At 47.6% G+C, this 21,978-nt stretch overlaps 1 protein-coding gene across 4 annotated transcripts; it reads left to right on the top strand.

Moving 5' to 3' along the window:
• The first annotated feature begins 1,182 nt into the window (after positions 1–1,182).
• On the top strand, positions 1,183–21,464 carry SALL4 (spalt like transcription factor 4). Of its 4 annotated transcripts, none has more exons than XM_019016681.4 (4): positions 1,183–1,573; positions 11,475–13,805; positions 14,683–14,963; positions 19,116–21,464. In XM_019016681.4, the coding sequence occupies exons 1-4, from the start codon at positions 1,444–1,446 to the stop codon at positions 19,533–19,535; spliced, it is 3,162 nt and encodes a 1,053-aa protein (XP_018872226.3). In that variant the 5' UTR covers positions 1,183–1,443; the 3' UTR covers positions 19,536–21,464. The 4 variants fall into 4 exon arrangements, with proteins under 4 accessions (XP_018872226.3, XP_018872227.3, XP_055229199.2 ...); XM_019016682.4 differs by having other exon boundaries at positions 1,238–1,573; positions 11,475–12,494; XM_055373224.2 differs by lacking the exon at positions 1,183–1,573 and adding an exon at positions 1,598–2,358.
• Positions 21,465–21,978: the final 514 nt, after the last annotated feature.

Genomic DNA, 21,978 nt, shown 5'->3' with positions numbered 1-21,978 from the left:
GCTGGGAACGTGATGAATAACTAATCAAGAGAATGCAATGCACAAATGTGGAGGGAGGGTTTATATCTGCACAGTCCCTTACAATGAAGTAAATGCCAAACAAAGACGCATGCCCAGAGCAGTTATGGAAAGACCAATCAAAGACTTAGCAGGTTGATGATTTCATCATTCATTTAACATTTATTGAGCATGTACATTGTGTAAAGCAGTTAGCCAAATTAAGTATACATGGATTTACGGTATAAATGTGTATACATGTAATATATCATATACACACATACAAGCCCAACTTTAAAAAATTCCAGGCATCATGTGTCAGAATGATACAATCACTTTGAACGATACACCTTTTCTGTAATAATGTGTGTATTGCACAAAAAAATTCCAACAGTGATTAGTAACAACCAGATACTGTGACAGTGCCCCATTGCCATTCCATGGGAGATGCAAGAGCATTGTCTCAGTAATAAAATATGATGTTATCAGGCATTTATGGCTCCTGGGGAAAAAAATGCAATTGCTTGCTGTTTTGATATTATCTCTGACTATGCTTGCTTATCATTTGCCATTTCTATATTTAGTAGCCAGTCATTTTGAAGTTAAAAAAAAAAAATCAAGGTTTGCATTGTAACCACAAACCGGTCTTTGTGAACAGGAATCCTGGAGGCTATTAATCAGCTTTTAAAGGAGGTAAGTCATGGTGGTGGTGGGGTATCTGAAATTTTGGAAGTTCCGAGCTCACTTTAAGAGTTGAGATGGATGGGAGGGCTGAAAACACCACCATTCATCATTCTTCAGTTATCTCGAGACTCAACTTAAACATTTTTAATCAAAAAGATGGGAGGGGACACGGGTCACATCTCAGGTTTGGGGGAATGTGTGTGCGTGTAGATGTGAAAACTGAGCCAAAATATTCCACTGTGAAGAGATCTCCCTTCTCGGCTGGTGGACATCAACCTTACAAAGTAATCTTTGGAGCAAGTAACTACCAAATACAGCCGTTCCAAAACTTTTACGTAAGCTCCTACTTTTTAATAAGTACGCATTTCTCCCCATTTTCTTTTCCTCTCCAAGGACTGAGATAGTTGGAGCAAGGATGGGTCCCCCTCTGATTTCGTCCCCGCCCCAGCCAATCTGAGCCCGGATGCTAATTAGCTGCGCTCCCCTGATGAACACGCCTTTGTCACAAGTAGGCCCGGACTACAAAGCCCAGAATGCCTCACCCCTCCCTGATCAATGAGGGCTTATTTAAATGATCTCTGAGGTCTTGGACCCAGGCCAATCAGCTGTCAGGGCTCATGATAAATCGCAATGCATTATTGATAATAATAATTACTGGGACATGCGCGTTCCGGCCGAAGGGGGGTAAATTTCCCAACTCCAGGAATTTGTGGCGGAGAGGGCAAATAACTGCGGCTCTCCCGGCGCCCCGATGCTCGCACCATGTCGAGGCGCAAGCAGGCGAAACCCCAGCACATCAACTCGGAGGAGGACCAGGGCGAGCAGCAGCCGCAGCAGCAGACCCCGGAGTTTGCAGATGCGGCCCCAGCGGCGCCCGCGGCGGGGGAGCTGGGTGAGTGGGGCTGGGGCGCCCGCCCGGGGAGTGGAGCTTCCCGGACGTACGCGGGATCCTCGAGGGCGCAGGCTTCGGGGAGCGGGCGGCGTCCAGCGCAAATTCAGGAGCCGAGATTTGGGGGCTCAGTGCCCGGGAGGAGAGGTCTCCTCCTCTCCCCACCACCCCGCCTTTTGCACATTTCACACTTTTTTCCTCTTCTCCCCTCTTGTGTAAGTTTCACCCCCAGCTTTCTCCCCTAATTGTAAAATTGACCCCCACTCGCTCCTCTGTTCTCGCTCCCGAAAGGTTCCCTTCTCCTTGTCCTCTGCCCCTCACTTAATTGGTTCCACTCCCCTCACTGGTGTTACCCCCCCTTGTAACTTAGGTCCCCCTCCCTCGCGTCGCTCTCAAAAGAAAGAACCCCGGGGGATCCCCACCCTCTCCACCAGCCCCTTGGGGCTTTTCTTGGAGGCTGGAGGAGGGGCGCACCCCTGGGAGACCCCCCGGAGGAGGACGATCTGTTGCACGCGCCCCTCCCGAGCCAAGTGGGGGGAGGGGGCGCGACCTCTCCCCACCCTCAGGAGCTGGGGTGCGGGCCACCCGCGCTGCGCAGGGGATTGGAGGGCCCAGAGAGGTGGGGGAGGAGGGCTCAATGTTTCCCTTTAAAATTTTTTTCTTTTCTGGATTTCGCCTTTTCTGCCCGGGCTGCGCCGCCTGCCGATCTTCGCCCTAACCTTTCGGGGCCTGACCTCCAGCCATCTTTGATTTCCGACTTCCTAAAAATAACCGCGGCAAGCCCGAGGGTGCGAGCCCCCAGTGGCCGGGGTGGCGGGCGCGCGGCAGCCCCACTGGGGTGCACCGGCCTCCCGTTTTGCGTGGCTTTTCTGGAGCGCTCGGCTTTCCACATTTGCGCTCGGGTGTGAAAGGGGAGAGGTGGGGGGCCAGAGCGAACTCCCGCGGCTGACCTGGCCCACGCTTCCGCGGCCAGCGTTTCCCGGATCGAGGGGAGTTCGGGACCCCAGCCGCGCCAGGAACGGCGGGGCCAACTCTGTACCCACTTCATCACTTCACCGCGGAGGTTTTAGGAGCGAGGCGGTTTTCCACTATCTCGTCTCCATCCCGGCCCGCCAAATTGTCGCCTGATAAGTTTTTAGCGTGCGCGTGGGGGGAGGGGGGATTTGTAGCCTCCTCTCCGGCCTTGTTCGTCGCTCCGCTCCCCGCCTGCTTTCTAATTTCCCTGCAGCAGACGGGTGTGCGCGGCAACCCCGGAGGACTCTCAGAGACCATCTGTGATACCCGGGGTTTCCCGAGAAGACGGTCGCCACTTTTTGGCTTCCGTATCCCCGCCTTTTTGTCGGAGACTGAATGTAATACATTTCCCAAGTTTATAATACGTCAATAGAATTCCCCGTTTAACATTTTTCCAGGGCAAATTAAAAGGATCGGCTTGACGGAGGGGATGGCTGAGCGTTTTCGGGGCGCCGGGTGGTCAGCGCAGCGCGCACCCGAGGTCCCAGGCGCCTGGAGGGACTCTCTTTGTGCCTTGGTTGGGGGCGGGGTGGGGTGGGGGTTGAGGGGAGCGTGAAGGCTTCGTGGCCTGGCCCACCTGGAACAAAAGGGTTAACCCTCAGCCCGCCTGCTTCCTCCGGAGAGGAGGGGCGAGCTCCTGGCTCTGACCCCTCCCCTGGTCCTACGCTGACCTCCCCTTCCCCCTTCATTTTGGGTGGGCGCACACACGTGGGGCTTTTGGTGGTTTGGCACCTTTCGGGAGGGAAGCTTGTTACGAGAGGACTTCTGAAATTAACGATGGTTGGAGTTTGGAATCAGAGTCAACCTGAGCTGAGCTAAATCCTCAGGCCTGGCCGTGCGCTGCCACTGCGATTTGGGAGGGAGGGGAGTTGGCTATTGATCACCAGGGTTGTCGCGGACAGCCCACCCGGCTTGCGCGCGGGCGCCCCCTGGAGGCCCAGCTTGAAGCCTAGCCCTTTGCTGGGAGGCGGGGTCCCTTCGCAGGTACTGGCTCACACCTGGTGGGTGGGACGGGTTGTGGGGGTGAATGGAGAGTGCTGGGCTGGGCCAAGGATGGGTACCCTAGGGGATTCGTGCCGGTCGCCTGCTTGATCGCTGTCTGTGCCCGCTGTTCTTTGCCAAGTCTGGAATTCTTGGTAATAACTCCTGGCGGCTAGAATGTGTTTGCAGAGCCTCCAATTGCCTCCTTGGGAGAGAAGGTTGTTTTCCCAAGCAGTGCGTTTTTAATGGCTGCGTTTGGGTTGTTTGCATTTGAGCTGCCTAAAATTATATGTGTTAGGTATATAATGTAGATATATGTATCTAACTTAGATGTATGTATATGTCTCACATAATTTTTTAGAATGCAGATTGAGCTGGTCTTATTTTGCAAAGCCATTCGAGAATGCAGTTTTTGAGACAGGAAAATGACGTCTGGCGATCAATTAGCAGATCAAAAAATCTGCAGGTGGTCGCAGGGCTAACACTACATACAGGAAAAATTAGCATTTTCTCAAAAGAGTTTCAAATGCCCTTTGTGCTAAACTGGATTACAAACATCAACGATTAGGATTCCCAAGTTTCGAATAACTTCCTATTTCCAATTACTCACCAAAATGACCTACGCTGGCTTAGAAGGATTTTGACGTTAGTTAACGTTTCAGGTCAACTTTCTACGTTAGACTTCATGTGGGTTTCCCATAGGGAGAGAAGCTACAATTTGCCAAACAGCTCCTTTTGTTGAATAAAAATGTGCAGTGCAGAAGCAAATGATACTTTGTCATTCGTGCTGCTGTTAGTGAGCTTCCTCCTGGGCTGTGGGTTGGGGAACCATCTTGGGAGGCAGAAGGCAGTTAGCATTTCCTTTTTTAAAATGTGAAGTGTTAGGTTGATGCCTGGGAAGTCAGGTTTTAGATGGGATCCGCGTTCCAGTGTGGCTGTGTGACTTTCAGCTGTGTAACCTTGAAGCCAGCTTGGTGGGGTTTTCTGTTTTTTTTGTTTTTTTGTTTTTTCTGAGTTTTTGGGTTCCTCCTCTATATAGCAGTGATAAAATGCCCTGTTTAGATAATTTCAACTATAGAAGGGCTACTATGAATTGGGAATGTGATCAGTCTTAATTTTGTTCAAAATACCAAAATGTTTTTATTCGTGTTTATTGTGTCAAGATGGTGTTGAGCTGCCAGTTGAGGCAATCTAGCAGAAACGGCAGTGTGCTGCCTGCCAGACACCAGGCTGGGGACTCAAGTGCGCTATCTTTAATTCAAGATATTAAAGACCAAAAGTGATAGTCATGTTTTTACTCATTTTAAATTGCAGCACCTGTTTGAAATGGCTTTGCCCGTGGTGTCTTGTCCTGCTTGATGGCCCATGGTGTCTTGTCCTGCCTCGCCCCAGAGCCCAAGGAACTGTTTTTTTTTGTTTTGTTTTGTTTTTATTGGTTTTTTAAAAATAGCCTTAGGTCAATTGGTGATGTGATGAGATGTTCTTTTTGGCATCTTCGACAAGGGAGCCGTGATTGGTGCTTGGCTGGTTGGGTTTGGTGGCCTCTCCTCTGCCATCTTAAATGTTGGGATGTGCCTTCACACGGTTTAGATGAAGAGGTCCCAGAAATAAAACAATGTTGGAGTTTGGTCGGCTTCTCTGGGTTGTACTACCCTGGAAAAATTGATGGCGAAAAGAGTTCCAGAAGTTGTCCCTTCCTCATCACCTTTAGCCTACAGTACTTTTGACTATTTTTTAAAATGTCTAAACATTTTTAAAAGCCACTAAATCCAGATAAGAACTGCATCGCCAGTCACCACAATCCCCCCCAACCCCCGCCCCAACAAATTGTATGTCTGTGTCAGGTTTTGTTCAGGGGGGCTCTGGAGACAGGCGACAAAAACCCCTGCCCTCATGGAGTTTGCAAACTTGCCTGATCTCTAGTTGGGGACGAGTGGGACACTTCCCTAACCTTGGAAGCAAAGAGAGGTCACACGCCTTAGCGCCTATGAAACTTTCTTTGAGCCATTTACTCTTTTTTTCCTCTCCAGCAGCATCCCCGAATTTTGGTTCAAGGCTGTTTGAAACTTTGCCTTTTTTAGATCTTAATTAGGTGGAAACTTAAAGTCTTATTTGCCTTCTATGAATTGAGTTGAAGACTTTTTGACTGCTAAAATCAAGCTGCTAAAGAGGCAGTTTTCTTTCAACTGGTTAAATACTTAAGAAGGCACATAATTTCCTTTTGTTTTTTGGTAAGCAATTATCCTGGGGTTGGGGGAGGGTAGAAGATGTTGTGTGCTTTAGATAATCTACTCATTGTCGTTCTTTAAATGTAGGAATGAAAAAAAGATAAGCTTGAGTCATAATGCTTTTATCAAGATATACAGGTTTTACTTTTTAAGCATTTCAGTGTCTCCAGAATTTGATTGGCCACTAGTAGATGAACTTTCTTCCTATACAATAGTAAGAGTATTTTCTATCCATTTGGCAGTGATTGAATCTAAGACCCCTGCTGGGTTTACTGCATTCTTCCAACTTATTGGATAACTAGATGCTGCAAGATAACATTCCTAAAATTCGGGGTGGGGGTGGGGTGGAGAAATGGAAGAACTAGTTGCTGTGTAATCCCTCTGAACTTTGCTTTTTTTTTTCCTTTTCGGTTAACTGAAGCATGCCCAGCAATTGTTCATAACAGAATCTTCTTACTCCTTGGCAAATACAGTTGCGGTATTTACCAGTGGTGGCCTGGATGTAGAAGCACTTTTTACTGCACAAGCAAACAGAGCTGCTGCTGTTTTAAGAGTCAAGTGGGATGTTGCTGGTGGAGGCTACAGAAGAGGCAAGCTTGTGTATACAGCAAAGGCAAGCTGGTATTCAGGCTGTAAATCACTCTGGGAACTGCTGGATCCTTCTAGGGGAGGGAGCTTAACCTTTTTTGTGCCATAGATCCTTTCTCAACATAGTGTATAAAATACATAGACGACCAAGGAAATAAATTGCATTGAAATACAGTCATCAAAAATGAAAACATTTTTAACTTAGTAATATCAGCTACTTTATTAATACAATAAATAACAAGATCTAGTAGCCTGTCAGATAACAAGAATTTCCAAGTCATAACAACTTGTAACACTATATGAAAATATCTGTGGTCTCCACTGATGACAAAGTCACAAGTTCTATTAATACCACTGTGGTATGTTGCTTATATTCATCATTGAAAGAAATGTTGAATTTTAGTTCAGCTTAGTGAAAATTAGTATTTTTTTCTTATCTAATTTCATAGACCCCCTGTTTAAAAATGCCTGTGTTAAATAGAACATGCATTTTCAATCAAGTGATATTTTCACCAATGGGATGAAAACGTTTTATTGATAGTACAGTGGTTTGTGGCCTTCCAAAGGAGATAAATGTATATAATATGTGATATTAGAACTTTATAAGGGGGGAGCTATTAGGGAAAAATAACTTAAAAGCCTCCATAGAGGGGCAAAATGAAAAAGTTTCTCCCATAGAGGGGAGAAACTCTGCTCTAGAAGAAACCATTATGAATTGGGCCACTAATTTTAGTGCTGTTAAATAGTATTTAAGTCACCTCTGTATTGTGACTAGCAAGCAGTATGTCATCTTGAGCCATTTAGTTCTGAGCCTGTTTTCCACATCTGCAAAATGGAAACAAAGGAGCTTGTTTGATTATGTGGCTATGAAGATAAGTGACTTAAGGCAAGGGTGTCTAATCTTTTGGCTTCCCTGGTCCACATTGGAAGAAGAATTATCTTGGGCCACACATAAAAGACACGGACGCTAATGATAGCTGATGAGCTTAAAACAAATTGTAAAACTATCTCACGTTTTAAGAAAGTTTATGAATTTGTGTTGGGCTGAATTCAAAGCTGGCCTGGGCCTGGGTTGGACAAGCTTGCCTTAAGGTGTAAGAGTATGAAGTATGTTTTTGTTCTTGCTTGGAGAGGTTGGTGGTGGTTAGCTTTGGCCTCTAAAAAGTAGTATGGAGTGGTTAATGTTTTTGCATGGGCTTTATTGAGGTTTTGTTTTTTTTTTTCTTTTCTCTCCTTTTCTTTCTTTCTTTCTTTTTTTTTTGAGACAGTCTTGTTCTGTTGCCCAGGCTGGAGTGCAGTGGCGCAATCTCGGCTCACTGCAACCTCCACCTCCCGGGTTCAAGCAATTCTCCCACCTCAGCCTCCCGAGTAGCTGGGATTCCAGCGATGCGCACACCATCACGCCTGGCTAATTTTTCTATTTTTAGTAGAGACAGAGTTTCACCATGTTGGCCAGTCTGGTCTCAAACTCCTGAACCCAGGTGATCCACCCACCCTGGCCTCCCAAAGTGCTGGGATTACAGGTGTGAGCCACTGTGCCCAGCCTTGGTCTTCTTTATTTCTGGAGGCTATAAAGCGTTCACCTTTTTTGCACCCTAATTTATTTAACCGAAATCTTACTGATGGACCAAGGTGCATCCATTTTGTTGCTGTTTGTTAACATGAGAAATGCTGCAAGTACGTTGAGGAAATTCCTAAAGCAGGAATTGCTGGGTCAAAGGAAAATTGTACTAAAATGAAGATGTTGCCAGATGACTCACCGAAAGAGCTGTATCTGTCTATACACTCCTACCAGCAGTGTGTATTTCCTTCCCTAACAAGAGAAATTGTTTTAAAAAGTTTCACTTCTTAACATTCTGGACACAGAATTGTCAAAATTGCTTTTCTAGAAAGATTGTGCCACCTAGCACTCCCACTAGTGCTGGTTTCCAGTCTTGGAAAATCATACAGATAGATACTATTTATCTGAGAGTTGGTGGTTCCCAGATAAATAGTTGCCAGGGTTCTGGGAATTGATGAACATTTTTATCTGTTTTTGTTTTTGTTTTTTTTGACACGGAGTCTTGCTCTGTTGCCCAGGCTGGAGTGCAGTGGCACTGTCTCGGCTCACTGCAACCTCCGCCTCCCGGGTTTACGCCATTCTCCTGCCTCAGCCTCCCCAGTAGCTGGGACTACAGGCGCCCATCACCGCGCTCGGCTAATTTTTTGTATTGTTAGTAGAGACGGAGTTTCACCATGTTAGCCAGGATGGTCTTGATCTCCTGACCTTGTGAGCCACCATGCCCGGCCGAACATTTTTATCTGGATCACTGAAATGAGGCAGATTCGCAGCAGTATTGGGGCCTTAAGAAAGGAGAGTTTGTGTTGGTACCTGCTACTGGAACTCTACCTGGAAGTAGCAGCATCGCACTGCATCTTAACACTTTCAGAGCAACTTCTGGAAGTCCTAGAAATAAGACAGGAATGGGTGGTCGACTCCCACCCCTTCCTAACCAAGGCAACCTCCCAGGCTTTCCTGTCCCATCTTAATGTCTCTGTGAGAGGAAAGAAAGTTGCGATCTTTACAGAAGAAACATGATCAGAGGGGTACAAATGAAGGGTTCCAATAGAGGGTGTGGGAACTGCATGTCTGGGGTTTAATACTGGCTCTGCAGTTTACTTAACATGTTAGCTTGGGCAAGTTCATGTCCTCTGTGCCTCAGTTTCCCCTTCTGTCAAATAGGGTAATAGTTTCTATTTCAGAGTTGTTAATATAACAAATTGTTTAGAATCATACCTGGCACATACAAAGTAAGTGCTCAAAAGTTATCTGTCAATAACTTTTGTTATGTTGCATGAGTGACATTATTTCTCAGAGTCTCTGTTTTTCACATCTTTATTTTTTCATTATTTATTTATTTATTTTTTGAGACGGAGTTTCGCTTTTGTTGCCCAGGCTGGAGTACAATGGCACAATCTCAGCTCACTGCAACCTCCGCCTCCCGGGTTCAAGTGATTCTCCTGCCTCAGCCTCCTGAGTAGCTGGGATTAGGCATGCGCCACCACGCTGGGCTAAGTTTATAGTTTTAGTAGAGATGGAGTTTCACCATATTGGTCAGGCTGGTTTCGAACTCTCGGCCTCCCAAAGTGCTGGGATCACAGGTGTGAGCCACCACGCCCAGCCTTTAATGGAGCTGATATTTAATAGGATTGAATGATTACAGTATGGGCATCTGCGGGTACAAAATCTGAATTATAGGAAGATAATGGGGCTCATCTTTTCACCATTGGGTCCCCAACCCCTGCTTTGCACGCAGTAGGAGGTAAGTATTGTGGAACGAGAGGCATTACATTGTTTTATTGTAAGGCATTGTTCTCAGCAGTCCTGGTTGAATCAGTAAATCCAGGCATCTACCTAATCATCTAATCACGAGGTTGTCATCTCGCGATTACGCGTGCTCAGTAGGCATTCTTAGGGGTGTGCCAACTTGCCTATCAATAACTACCTGTTATTGATAGGCAAGGCTAGGTTGGCCCTGGCTAGCTTTCTTAACTCTGGCAGGCCAGACCTGCCCATGGCTGTTGTCTCTTCCCCTGACCCACCCCTGGCCTACACATACCTTGCAAGACTTCATACTGTGACCCAGTCTGAAATAAGTAAAGATTAAATCAGTTTGTTAAGGTCATGCTTCAAGATCAGCCCCTCCTGGAAACCCATTGGTGGACTGTGCTGTCAAAAGTCCGTGGCTTTGGCCGGGCACGGTGGCTTATGCCTGTAATCCGAGCACTTTGGGAGGCTGAGGCAGACGGATCACTTGCACCCAGGAGTTTGAGACCAACCTTGCCAACATGGTGAAACCCCATCTCTACTAAAAATACAAAAATTAGCCAGCTACACGGGAGACTGAGGCATGAGAATAGCTTGAATCCAGGAGGCGGAGGTTACAGTGAGCCAAGATTGGGCCACTGCACTCCAGCTCTTCCTGGCCTTTTCCTTGTGCATTTGTACTTTTTTTTTCCAGACAGGGTCTCACTCTGTCACCCAGGCTGGAGTGGCTTGACTTCTCAGGCTCAAGCGGTTCTCCTGCCTCAGCCTCCTGAGTTGCTTGAACTAAACATGGACGCTGCCATGCTCAGCTATTTTTATCTTCCTATTTTTTTGTAGAGACGGGGTCTCACTGTGTTGCTGGTTTCAAACTCCCGGCCTCTCAAAAGTGGCCTCAAAGTGCTGGGATGACTGGTGCGAGCCACTGCACCCAGCCACATTTGTACATTTCAAACACAGGTTTTGTTTTAAGCAAAATGGTCATGTTGTACATATTGTTGCACAACCCATTTCTTTCACTTAATTTCTGTGGCATACAGAAATTCTGCATATTTCTCACACTGTGGGTGGGTGGGCCAAAATTTACTTCTTTGCTGCTGTGAACATTTCTGAAAAAAACAAAAAAACCTAGATCATTGTATGCTTGTGTGAATGTCTTGTGTGGTTTAGATTTATAGGCTCAGCTGCTGGGTCTGAGATAGGCCTGTCTTTGTCCTGTGGCCCCAAGCTCCATTGATATCTTGATGATGGGGTATACCTGAGAGGACAGCGGGGAGGTGAGAACAATGAAGTAGCTTCGAGAGACTTCCAGGCGTCATGTGAAGGACCCCAGCATCTGGCTAAAACACAGTCCCAAGTTCGGAGTTGCAATGTGTAGGCTGGCACTAACCCTAAAGTAAATAAGCCCCAGTTACAAAAGAAATTCAGGGATCAGCCTTTTTTTTTTTTTTTTGAGATGGAGTCTCGCTCTGTCGCTCAGGCTGGAGTGCAATGGCGGGATCTCAGCTCACTGCAACCTCTGCCTCCTGGGTTCAAGCAATTCTTGAGCCTCAGCCTCCCGAGTAGCTGGGACTACAGGAGCCCACCACCATGCCCAGCTAATTTTTGTGTTTTTAGTAGAGACAGGGTCTCACCATGTTGGCCAGACTGGTCTCGAATTCCCAACCTCAGGTGATCTGCCCACCTCAGCCTCCCAAAGTGCTGGGATTATAGACGTGAGCCACGGTGCCCGGCTCCCCCCACATCTTTTACTTGGGCAGAGTCCTTAGCTTTTTCTGTCTCGTTGCAGGTGCTCCAGTGAACCACCCAGGGAATGACGAGGTGGCGAGTGAGGATGAAGCCACAGTAAAGCGGCTTCGTCGGGAGGAGACGCACGTCTGTGAGAAATGCTGTGCGGAGTTCTTCAGCATCTCTGAGTTCCTGGAGCATAAGAAAAATTGCACTAAAAATCCACCTGTCCTCATCATGAATGACAGCGAGGGGCCTGTGCCTTCAGAAGACTTCTCCGGAGCTGTACTGAGCCACCAGCCCGCCAGTCCCGGCAGTAAGGACGGTCACAGGGAGAATGGCGGCAGCTCAGAGGACATGAAGGAGAAGCCGGATGTGGAGTCTGTGGTGTACCTAAAGACAGAGACAGCCCTGCCACCCACCCCCCAGGACATAAGCTATTTAGCCAAAGGCAAAGTGGCCAACACTAACGTGACCTTGCAGGCACTACGGGGCACGAAGGTGGCGGTGAATCAGCGGAGCGCGGATGCACTCCCTGCCCCCGTGCCTGGTGCCAACAGCATCCCGTGGGTCCTCGAGCAGATCTTGTGTCTGCAGCAGCAGCAGCTACAGCAGATCCAGCTCACCGAGCAGATCCGCATCCAGGTGAACATGTGGGCCTCCCATGCCCTCCACTCAAGCGGGGCAGGGGCCGACACTCTGAAGACCTTGGGCAGCCACATGTCTCAGCAGGTTTCTGCAGCTGTGGCTTTGCTCAGCCAGAAAGCTGGAAGCCAAGGTCTGTCTCTGGATGCCTTGAAACAAGCCAAGCTACCTCACGCCAACATCCCTTCTGCCACCAGCTCCCTGTCCCCAGGGCTGGCGCCCTTCGCTCTGAAGCCAGATGGGACCCGGGTGCTCCCGAACGTCATGTCCCGCCTCCCGAGCGCTTTGCTTCCTCAGGCCCCGGGCTCGGTGCTCTTCCAGAGCCCTTTCTCCACTGTGGCGCTAGACACATCCAAGAAAGGGAAGGGGAAGCCACCGAACATCTCCGCGGTGGATGTCAAACCCAAAGACGAGGCGGCCCTCTACAAGCACAAGTGTAAGTACTGTAGCAAGGTTTTTGGGACTGATAGCTCCTTGCAGATCCACCTCCGCTCCCACACTGGAGAGAGACCCTTCGTGTGCTCTGTCTGTGGTCATCGCTTCACCACCAAGGGCAACCTCAAGGTGCACTTTCACCGACATCCCCAGGTGAAGGCAAACCCCCAGCTGTTTGCCGAGTTCCAGGACAAAGTGGCAGCCGGCAATGGCATCCCCTATGCACTCTCTGTACCTGACCCCATAGATGAACTGAGTCTTTCTTTAGACAGCAAACCTGTCCTTGTAACCACCTCTGTAGGGCTACCTCAGAATCTTTCTTCGGGGACTAATCCCAAGGACCTCACGGGTGGCCCCTTGCCCGGTGACCTGCAGCCTGGGCCTTCTCCAGAAAGTGAGGGTGGACCCACACTCCCTGGGGTGGGACCAAACCATAATTCCCCAAGGGCTGGTGGCTTCCAAGGGAGTGGGACCCCTGAGCCAGGGTCAGAGACCCTGAAATTGCAGCAGCTGGTGGAGAACATTGACAAGGCCACCACTGATCCCAACGAATGTCTCATTTGCCACCGAGTCTTAAGCTGCCAGAGCTCCCTCAAGATGCATTATCGCACCCACACCGGGGAGAGACCGTTCCAGTGTAAGATCTGTGGCCGAGCCTTTTCTACCAAAGGTAACCTGAAGACACACCTTGGTGTTCACCGAACCAACACGTCCATTAAGACGCAGCATTCGTGCCCCATCTGCCAGAAGAAGTTCACTAATGCCGTGATGCTGCAGCAACATATTCGGATGCACATGGGCGGTCAGATTCCCAACACGCCCCTGCCAGAGAATCCCTGTGACTTTACGGGTTCTGAGCCAATGACCGTGGGTGAGAACGGCAGCACCAGCGCTATCTGCCATGATGATGTCATCGAAAGCATCGATGTAGAGGAAGTCAGCTCCCAGGAGGCTCCCAGCAGCTCCTCCAAGGTCCCCACGCCTCTTCCCAGCATCCACTCGGCATCACCCACACTAGGGTTTGCCATGATGGCTTCCTTAGATGCCCCAGGGAAAGTGGGTCCTGCCCCTTTTAACCTGCAGCGCCAGGGCAGCAGAGAAAACGGTTCCGTGGAGAGCGACGGCTTGACCAACGACTCATCCTCGCTGATGGGAGACCAGGAGTATCAGAGCCGAAGCCCAGACATCCTGGAAACCACATCCTTCCAGGCACTCTCGCCGGCCAATAGTCAAGCCGAAAGCATCAAGTCAAAGTCTCCCGATGCTGGGAGCAAAGCAGAGAGCTCCGAGAACAGCCGCACTGAGATGGAAGGTGATAGAGCTTTGGATTTAACTTATGTCCATTTTGGGCTCAAGGTCATCAAAAAGGAGCCTGGGTTGAACTTTACAAACGGAGAGTATGACTTGAAGCAGCCCCTTCTATAGGGCAATTAGCTTTTCTATACTTCTGGGTAGAGGGCAATAGTAACTGCCTCTATCCTAGTAATGAACATGCTTTTAATTTATGGTGGTTAATGCAAAATGGGTATGGACAGCATACCTTTTTTGTTGGTTTTTATTTTTGTCTTTGAGCCCCTTGGGACATAGGGGTGGGTAGTCGTTCTATTTTGTTATAGTTTTTTTCTTTTTGTTTCTCCACACTATGATTCTGTATATGGGTGTCTTAAGAGTATGTTTGAGGAAGTGGCCACTGCTTTTTGACCACTGAAATAAGCCGTGGTTCCCTGACTCTGAGGCCCCACTGCCTGATGTAATGTTCACAAATTTGCCACTCTTGAAGCAGGGAAAGATGAACCCATTTTAAATGCACATATCTATTGAGAGGTTTGTTGATGTCATTAATGGTAAAATAAGGGAAAAGCTGTATCAAAGAATCAAAGAAAGATGGTGTCTGGGCATATGCTTTAAAGGTAGTTTCTTATGCAGAAATTTGAACTTAAATTACATATGTGTTTATATGTTGCCCATGCCTTTAAAAAAAAAAACCCAAAGTGATACCTTTTCCCAAGCATTTGAAGCTTTATTCTTTGTGCAGATAAACAATTCAAAGGAAGGTGTTAATTACTTACAAAGCCAGCTCCAGACTCTCAAACTAGCAGGCAGTTATTTTTAAAGATCTCTTTTGCTTTGAAGAGAAAGAATGAAGGTTGGATGATAAAGGTCTGGCTTTTTTCCCCTCTGTGTACTAGGTCGGAGCAGTCTCCCTTCCACGTTTATCCGAGCCCAGCCGACCTATGTCAAGGTTGAAGTTCCTGGCACATTTGTGGGACCCTCGACATTGTCCCCAGGGATGACCCCTTTGTTAGCAGCCCAGCCACGCCGACAGGCCAAGCAACATGGCTGCACACGGTGTGGGAAGAACTTCTCGTCTGCTAGCGCTCTTCAGATCCACGAGCGGACTCACACTGGAGAGAAGCCTTTTGTGTGCAACATTTGTGGGCGAGCTTTTACCACCAAAGGCAACTTAAAGGTGGGTTTGTGTGGGCTTTCAGCAGGATGGGGGCTAGGCGCCAAGTGTCTTCTTATTGGCACAAGCCGTGATGAGTTCTTCCATCCTTCCATTCCTCCTTTGGGAGGCCGAGGTGGGAGGATTGCTTGAGTCCAGGAGTTTGTTTATTTTTTTTTTTTTGAGACGGAGTCTCACTCTGTCGCCCAGACTGGAGTGCAGTGGTGCGATCTCAAGCTCAAGCTCACTGCAAGCTCCTCCTCCCGGGTTCATGCCATTCTCTTGCCTCAGCCTCCCGAGTAGCTGGGACTACAGGCGTCCGCCACCATGGCCGGCTAATTTTTTTGTATTTTTAGTAGAGGTGGTTTAGTAAGGGGTTTCACCGCGTTAGCCAGGATGGTCTTGATCTCCTGATCTCGTGATCCGCCTGCCTCAGCCTCCCAAAGTGCTGGGATTACAGGCATGAGCCACTGCACCCAGCTGAGTCCAGGAGTTTGAGACCAGCCTGGCAACATAGGGAGACAACGTCTTTACACACACACACACACACACAAATTAGTTGGGCATGGTGTTGCATGCTTGGGTCCCCGCCAATTGGGAGGCTGAAGTGGGAGGACCACTTGAGCCTGAGAGATCAAGGCTGCAGTGATCTGTGATCACGCCACTGCACTCCAGCTTAGAAAACAAAGTGAGACCTTGTCTCTTAAAAAAAATTAAAATGTTTACATTTTAATTTTAAAAATTAGAAGTACTACCTGGGTGCAGTGGCTCAACACCCATAATCTGAGCACTTTGAGAGGCCAAGGCAGGTGGATTGCTTGAGCCCAGGAGTTTGAGACCAGCCTGGGTAACATAAGGAGACCCTGTCACTACAAAATAAAAATAAAAATTAGATGGGCGTGGTGGCATGCGCCTGTAGGCCCAGCTACTTGGGAGGCTGAAGTGGGAGGATCACTTGAACCTGGGAGGTCAAGGCTTCTGTGAGCTGTGATCACACCACTGCACTCCAGCCTGGGCAAGAGAGTAAGACCCTGTCTCTTAAGAGTTTTAAACTCTTAAGAAGCTGAAAAGGGCCAGACGCAGTGGCTCATGCCTGTACTCTCAGCACTTTGGGAGGTGGTGGTGCGAGGATCACTTGACCCCAGGAGTTGAAGACCAGCCTGGGCAACATAGCAAGATGCCATCTCTACAAAAATTAAATTCATATAAATAAAAAAAGAAGAAGCTGAAAAGGATTTCAAAACTTGAAAGCCAGACAGGAAAAATAATTAAAGAAAGCAGCCAGGTGCTAGTAAGGTCCCTTCTTCAGCAGAAGCCTTGCCTCTACCACCTTAGATTAAATAGCATCTTATTCCCACCATGGCCTTCTGTAGCTTTCCCAGCCAGATACATTTTTCTCTGTAGCAATTATTAGAGACATTGATGTTCTCTATATTTAGATGTCAGCTGCATCAGGGAATGGTCGTTTTGCTCTGTCACCCAGGCTGGAGTGCAATGGTGCAGTCTCGGCTCATTGCAACCTCTGCCTCCCGGGTTCAAGCAATTCTCCTGCCTCAGCCTCTTGAGTGGCTGGAATTACAGGCGCCCGCCATCATGCATGGCTAATTTTTGTATATTTTTGGTAGAGTCGGGGTTTCACGATGCTGGCCAGGCTGATCTCGAACTCCGGACCTCAGGTGATCCACCTGCTCTGACCTCCCAAAGTCCTGGATTGTAGGTGTGAGCCACTGCATCCTGCCCCAAAATTTGTTTTGTTTTGTTTGTTTGTTTGTTTCTGAGACAGTTTTGCTCTTGTTGCCCAGGCTGGAGTGCAGTGGTGCAATCTTGACTCACTGCAGCCTCCGCCTCCTGGGTTCAAGCGATTCTCCTGCCTCAGCCTCCTGAGTAGCCGGGACTTTAGGCACGTGCCACCATACCCGGCTAGTGTTTGTATTTTTAGTAGAGATGGGGTTTCACCATGTTGGCCAGGCTCATCTCAAACTCCTGACCTCAGGTGATCTGCCTGCCTCAGCCTCCCAAAGTAATGGGATCATAAGCGTGAGCCACTGTGCCCTGCCCACAAATTGTTTTTAACTGAAATTTTTACTTAAATAAGTGTAGATTTTCACTGGACTTTTGAAAAGTAATACAGAGACATCCTTGTATGCTTTGCCCAGTTTTCCCCATTGGTAGCACTTTGCAAAACGGTAGTATCAACATTGTAGCATAATCAAGATATTGACATTGTTACAATCAACATTCAGATTTTCCCATTTTACTTGTACTCAGGTGTGCATGTTGTGCACTCTACAGTTTTATTACCTGCGTAGGTTTGTGCATTTTAAAAATGTTAACTCTAGGCTGGGTGCAGTGGCTCATGCCTGTAATCCCAACACTTTGGGAGGACAAGGTGGGAGGATTGCTTGAGGCCAGGAGTTCGAGACCAGCTTGAGCAACATAAGGAGATCCAGTCTCTACAAATAAAAATAAATTAGCCGGCCAGGTGCGGTGACTCACGCCTGTAATCCCAGCACTTTGGGAGGCCGAGGTGGGCGGATCACAAGGTCAGGAGATCCTGACCATCCTGGCTAACACGATGAAACCCTGTCTGTGCTAAAAACAAAATAGAAAAAATTAGCCGGGCGTGGTGGCGGGCGCCTGTAGTCCCAGCTACTCGGGAGGCTGAGGCAGGAGAATGGTGTGAACCCGGGAGGTGGAGCTTGCATTGAGCCAAGATCATTCCACCGTACTCCAGCCTGGGTGACAGAGCGAGACTCTGTCTCAAAAAAAAAAAATTAGCTGGGCATGGTGGTGTGCACCTGTAGTCCCAGGTACTCAGGAAGCTGAGATGGGTGGGTTGCTTGAGCCTTGGAGGTTGAGGCTGCAGTGAGCTGTGCCACTGCACTGTAGCCTGGGTGACAGATTAAGACTCAAAAAAAAGGCCGGACGTGGTGGCTCACGCCTGTAATTCCAGCACCTTGGGAGGCCGAGGCAGGCGGACCACGAGGTCATGAGATCGAGACCATCCTGGCCAACATGGTGAAACCCCGTCTCTACTAAAAATACAAAAATTAGCTGGGCATGGTGGCGCGTGCCTGTAGTCCCAGCTATTCAGGAGGCTGAGGCAGGAGAATCACTTGAACCCGGGAGGCGGAGGTTGCAGCGAGCCGAGATTGCGCCACTGCACTCCAGCCTGGGCGACAGAGCGAGACTCCGTCTCAAAAAAAAAAGGACTCAAAAAAAAAATGTTAACCCTCGCACTTGGATCAATGCCCAGGATATAGTAGGTTTTCACATAGGTACACCCATGATTGGTGGAGCAGAGACAGTTAGAGACTATAAGCCCCATCTTGGTTGCTCTGGGGAGGAATGTTTGTTAGGTGATATAAGAAATCTGATTTTCTGAATATAAAGTGCAGACAGTCCCTGACTTAAGATGGTTTGATTTACAATGATACAAAAGTGATAGGCATTCAGTAGAGATCAGACTTTGAGTACCCATACAACCATTCTGTTTCTCACTTTCAGTACAGTATTCAATCACATGAGCTATGAGCTAATTTTTTATTTTTATTTTTTTTGAGATGGAGTCTTGCTTTGTCACCCAGGCTGGAGTGCAGTGGCATGATCTTGGCTCACTGCAACCTCCGCCTCCCAGGTTCAAGCGATTCTCGTGCCTCAGCCTCCCGAGCAGCTGGGATTACAGGCATGTGCCACCATGCCTGGCTACTTTTTGTATTTTTAGTAGACAGGGTTTCACCATGTTGGCCGGGCTGGTCTTGAACTCCTGACCTCAAGTGATCTGCCCACCTCAGCCTCCCAAAGTGTTGGGATTACAGGCGTGAGCCACTGTGCCTGGCCTACATGAGCTATTTCAATGCTCATGTATAAAATAAAATAGGCTTTGCGTTAGATGATTTTGCCTAACTGTAAGCTAATGCAAATGTTCTGAGTGTGTTTGAGGTAGGCTAAACTGAGCTATGATGTTTGGCTGGTTAGGGGTATTAAATGCATTTTAGACTAAGAATATTTTCTACTTTCAATGAGTTTATCCGGGCATAACCCCACTGTAAGTCAAGGATCATCTACATGTTAAAACACTGGGTAGAATGAAATCCATATGCAGATTGATTCTTGGCTTGCCAGTGAGCTTCAAATCTCTATTTTGGTAAAAACCTTTCTGTCCTGTTCCCATAGGTTCACTACATGACACACGGGGCGAACAATAACTCAGCCCGCCGTGGAAGGAAGTTGGCCATCGAGAACACCATGGCTCTGTTAGGTACGGACGGAAAAAGAGTCTCAGAAATCTTTCCCAAGGAAATCCTGGCCCCTTCGGTGAATGTGGACCCTGTTGTGTGGAACCAGTACACCAGCATGCTCAATGGCGGTCTGGCCGTGAAGACCAATGAGATCTCTGTGATCCAGAGTGGGGGGGTTCCTACCCTCCCGGTTTCCTTGGGGGCCACCTCCGTTGTGAATAACGCCACTGTCTCCAAGATGGATGGCTCCCAGTCGGGTATCAGTGCAGATGTGGAAAAACCAAGTGCTACTGACGGCGTTCCCAAACACCAGTTTCCTCACTTCCTGGAAGAAAACAAGATTGCGGTCAGCTAAGGGAGAACTTGCGTGGAAGGAGCAATGCAGACACAGTGAAATCTCTAGAATCTGCTTTGTTTTGTAAGAACTCATCTCCTCCTGTTTTCTTTTTCTTACTGATATGCAAATGATGTTTACCACGATGGTTGTGACCACAACCTCAGGCAAGTCCTACAATCACGATTGTTGCTATGCTGCTTTGCAAAAAGTTGAAAAAATAAAAACAAATGCATACCAAAACAAATACAGACTCTTTTTTTTTTTTTTTTTTTGAGATGGAGTCTCGCTCTATCACCCAGGCTGGAGTGCAGTGGCATGATCTCGGCTCACTGCAACCTACCCATTCTGGGTTCAAGTGATTCTCCTGCCTTAGCCTCCAGAGTAGCTGGGATTACAGGCAGGTGCCACCACGCCCGGCTAATTTTGTATTTTGAGTAGAGACTGGGTTTCACCATGTTGGTCAGGCTGGTCTCGAACTCCTGACCTCGTGATCCACCCGCCTTGGCCCCCCAAAGTGCTGGGATTACAGGCGTGAGCTACCACGCCTGGCACTTTTTTTTTTTTTTTCCTAATTTTGGAAAGAAGCGGGTCTTGCAAAGTAGCTTTGTTACTTGTAACAGACATATACATAGAACCTTTGTACAACCTAGAGTGACTTTTTCCAAAGACTGTTACCTATTTCAAGGTAGAATCATTGGAACTTACTGAACAACAGTGGAAAAGACAACTACACAGCCTCATTGAGGGGAGAGGGGTACTGTATACTTACTGGTAACTGGACACGGGTAAAAGGACAAGGTCTGTCATCTCTTTAGGGACCTGTTTTATATGCCCCAACCCTGTCCCCATCTTATTGTTTGTTTTTTTTGAATGTACTTAAAAAAGGAACAACAAAAAACTAGGGTTGTAGAATTATAAAATTGCTTCAACCTTAGAACCTTAAGTAGGAGGCCCTCAGATGGACTTACGTTAGTCCTTAGGGAGTCAATGTGTATGTTGCTGCTTATTTAAATACAGTTCAGTTGGAGCCCCGAGAGTGCCAATGTTTTCCCCACACCTCTTGGATGCCTTCCTCTTCCCAAACCCCAGAAGAGGTGGGCACCTGAGCGGGGAATCTCAGGTGACTTAGTTTGCCAGTGCCTACTCTATTGAAGAACTGGGTTTTCATGCTCGAGAAGAAACTCGTGGAAGGGCGTGTTTCCCATCACAGGTTCACATACTGATTGCTTTTGTTGAATTTCCTTGGTGCGACTTATGCCAAGTAATTATGAAGATTTTTTGTTTTGTTTTCTTGCTGAATATTTCATGAAGGCTACGAAGTTAGAACAGGCACGTCCTGGGTGTGAAAGCTTTAATTTATCTACCTCATTTATTTTTTATTTTTTGTAGCCATAGTGTCTATTTTCCTGTTTTAAGACCGCTGAAGTATTCCCAGGCCCTGTCTAAAACCTAAGAGTTGATGTATTGGTGGGAAGAGGTGAACGTTCAAGATGATTTTGTGATGCCTTTTTTTTTTTGTAGTTTCCTTTGTAAATGTGATATTGAGCAAACGAAACATTGCTCTTGGTTTAACAAGAAAGAAAGAAAAAAACTCCAATTTCTGGGAGAAAAGTTTCCCCTCTATGTGGAAGGTCCTGACGGAAATATGCATCCAAGACGATTAGCCAAAGTGTTGTCTCTTCATCGTTGCACCTGACTTTAGGATTCCGCCCCCCTCTTTTTTTTTTGCCAAGTTGTGCCTTTTCTTCTGGAATTGTAAGTGAACACGATAATAGTACCTGTTTACACTGTGAAGTGGATATTGTTACAGAAAACACACCAGTGGCTTTCTCACTGTTGAGCTAATAATGCCTTGTGAATGTATGATCTACGGAGAAACCCCTGTAGTTGTACCTGCTGATGCTGTCTGTCTGTTGGAAAATAAAATTTGAATGTTTTTTTTTCTCACCCAGGTGTATATAAGTTTTTCTGGTACTTTCTGCTCTATACCTGAGAATCTTTACTTGACAATCACTTCCAGCTGCCTTGTGACACTTGTTCCTAGAGTCAAAAAGATGCACACCTGGCTATGTCCATACTTGCCTCACTTTTTTTTTTTTTTTTGACAGTTTCCCTCTTGTTTCCTAAGCTGGAGTGCAATGGCATGATCTCGGCTCACTATAACCTTCGCCTCCCAGGTTCAAGCAATTCTCCTGCCTTGGCCTCTGGAGTAGCTGGGATTACAGGCATGCGTCACCACACTCGGCTAATTTTGTATTTTTAACAGAGACGGGGTTTCACTATGTTGGTCAGGCTGGTCTCAAACTCCCGACCTCAGGTGACCCGCCCACCTCGGTCTCCCAAAGTTGTGGGATTACAGGAGTGAGCCACCGTACCTGGCCTTTTTTCTTTTTTTTAAGACAGGGTCTCACTCTTTCATCCAGGCTGGAGTGCAATGGTATGATCTCAGCTTACTGCGGCC

The sequence above is a fragment of the Gorilla gorilla genome, chromosome 21, assembly GCF_029281585.2.
Source record: "Gorilla gorilla gorilla isolate KB3781 chromosome 21, NHGRI_mGorGor1-v2.1_pri, whole genome shotgun sequence".
Lineage (NCBI taxonomy): Eukaryota > Metazoa > Chordata > Mammalia > Primates > Hominidae > Gorilla > Gorilla gorilla.
This window is presented reverse-complemented; position numbering and strand designations above follow the sequence as displayed.

Excerpts from the sequence above, each read along its gene's own strand:
- SALL4 (XM_019016681.4), top strand. The coding sequence starts at position 1,444 with ATGTCGAGGCGCAAGCAGGCGAAACCCCAGCACATCAACTCGGAGGAG. Across the intron at positions 1,574-11,474 it reads GCCCGCGGCGGGGGAGCTGG|GTGCTCCAGTGAACCACCCA; the intron begins GTGAGTGGGGCT and ends GTCTCGTTGCAG. Across the intron at positions 14,964-19,115 it reads CCACCAAAGGCAACTTAAAG|GTTCACTACATGACACACGG; the intron begins GTGGGTTTGTGT and ends CTGTTCCCATAG.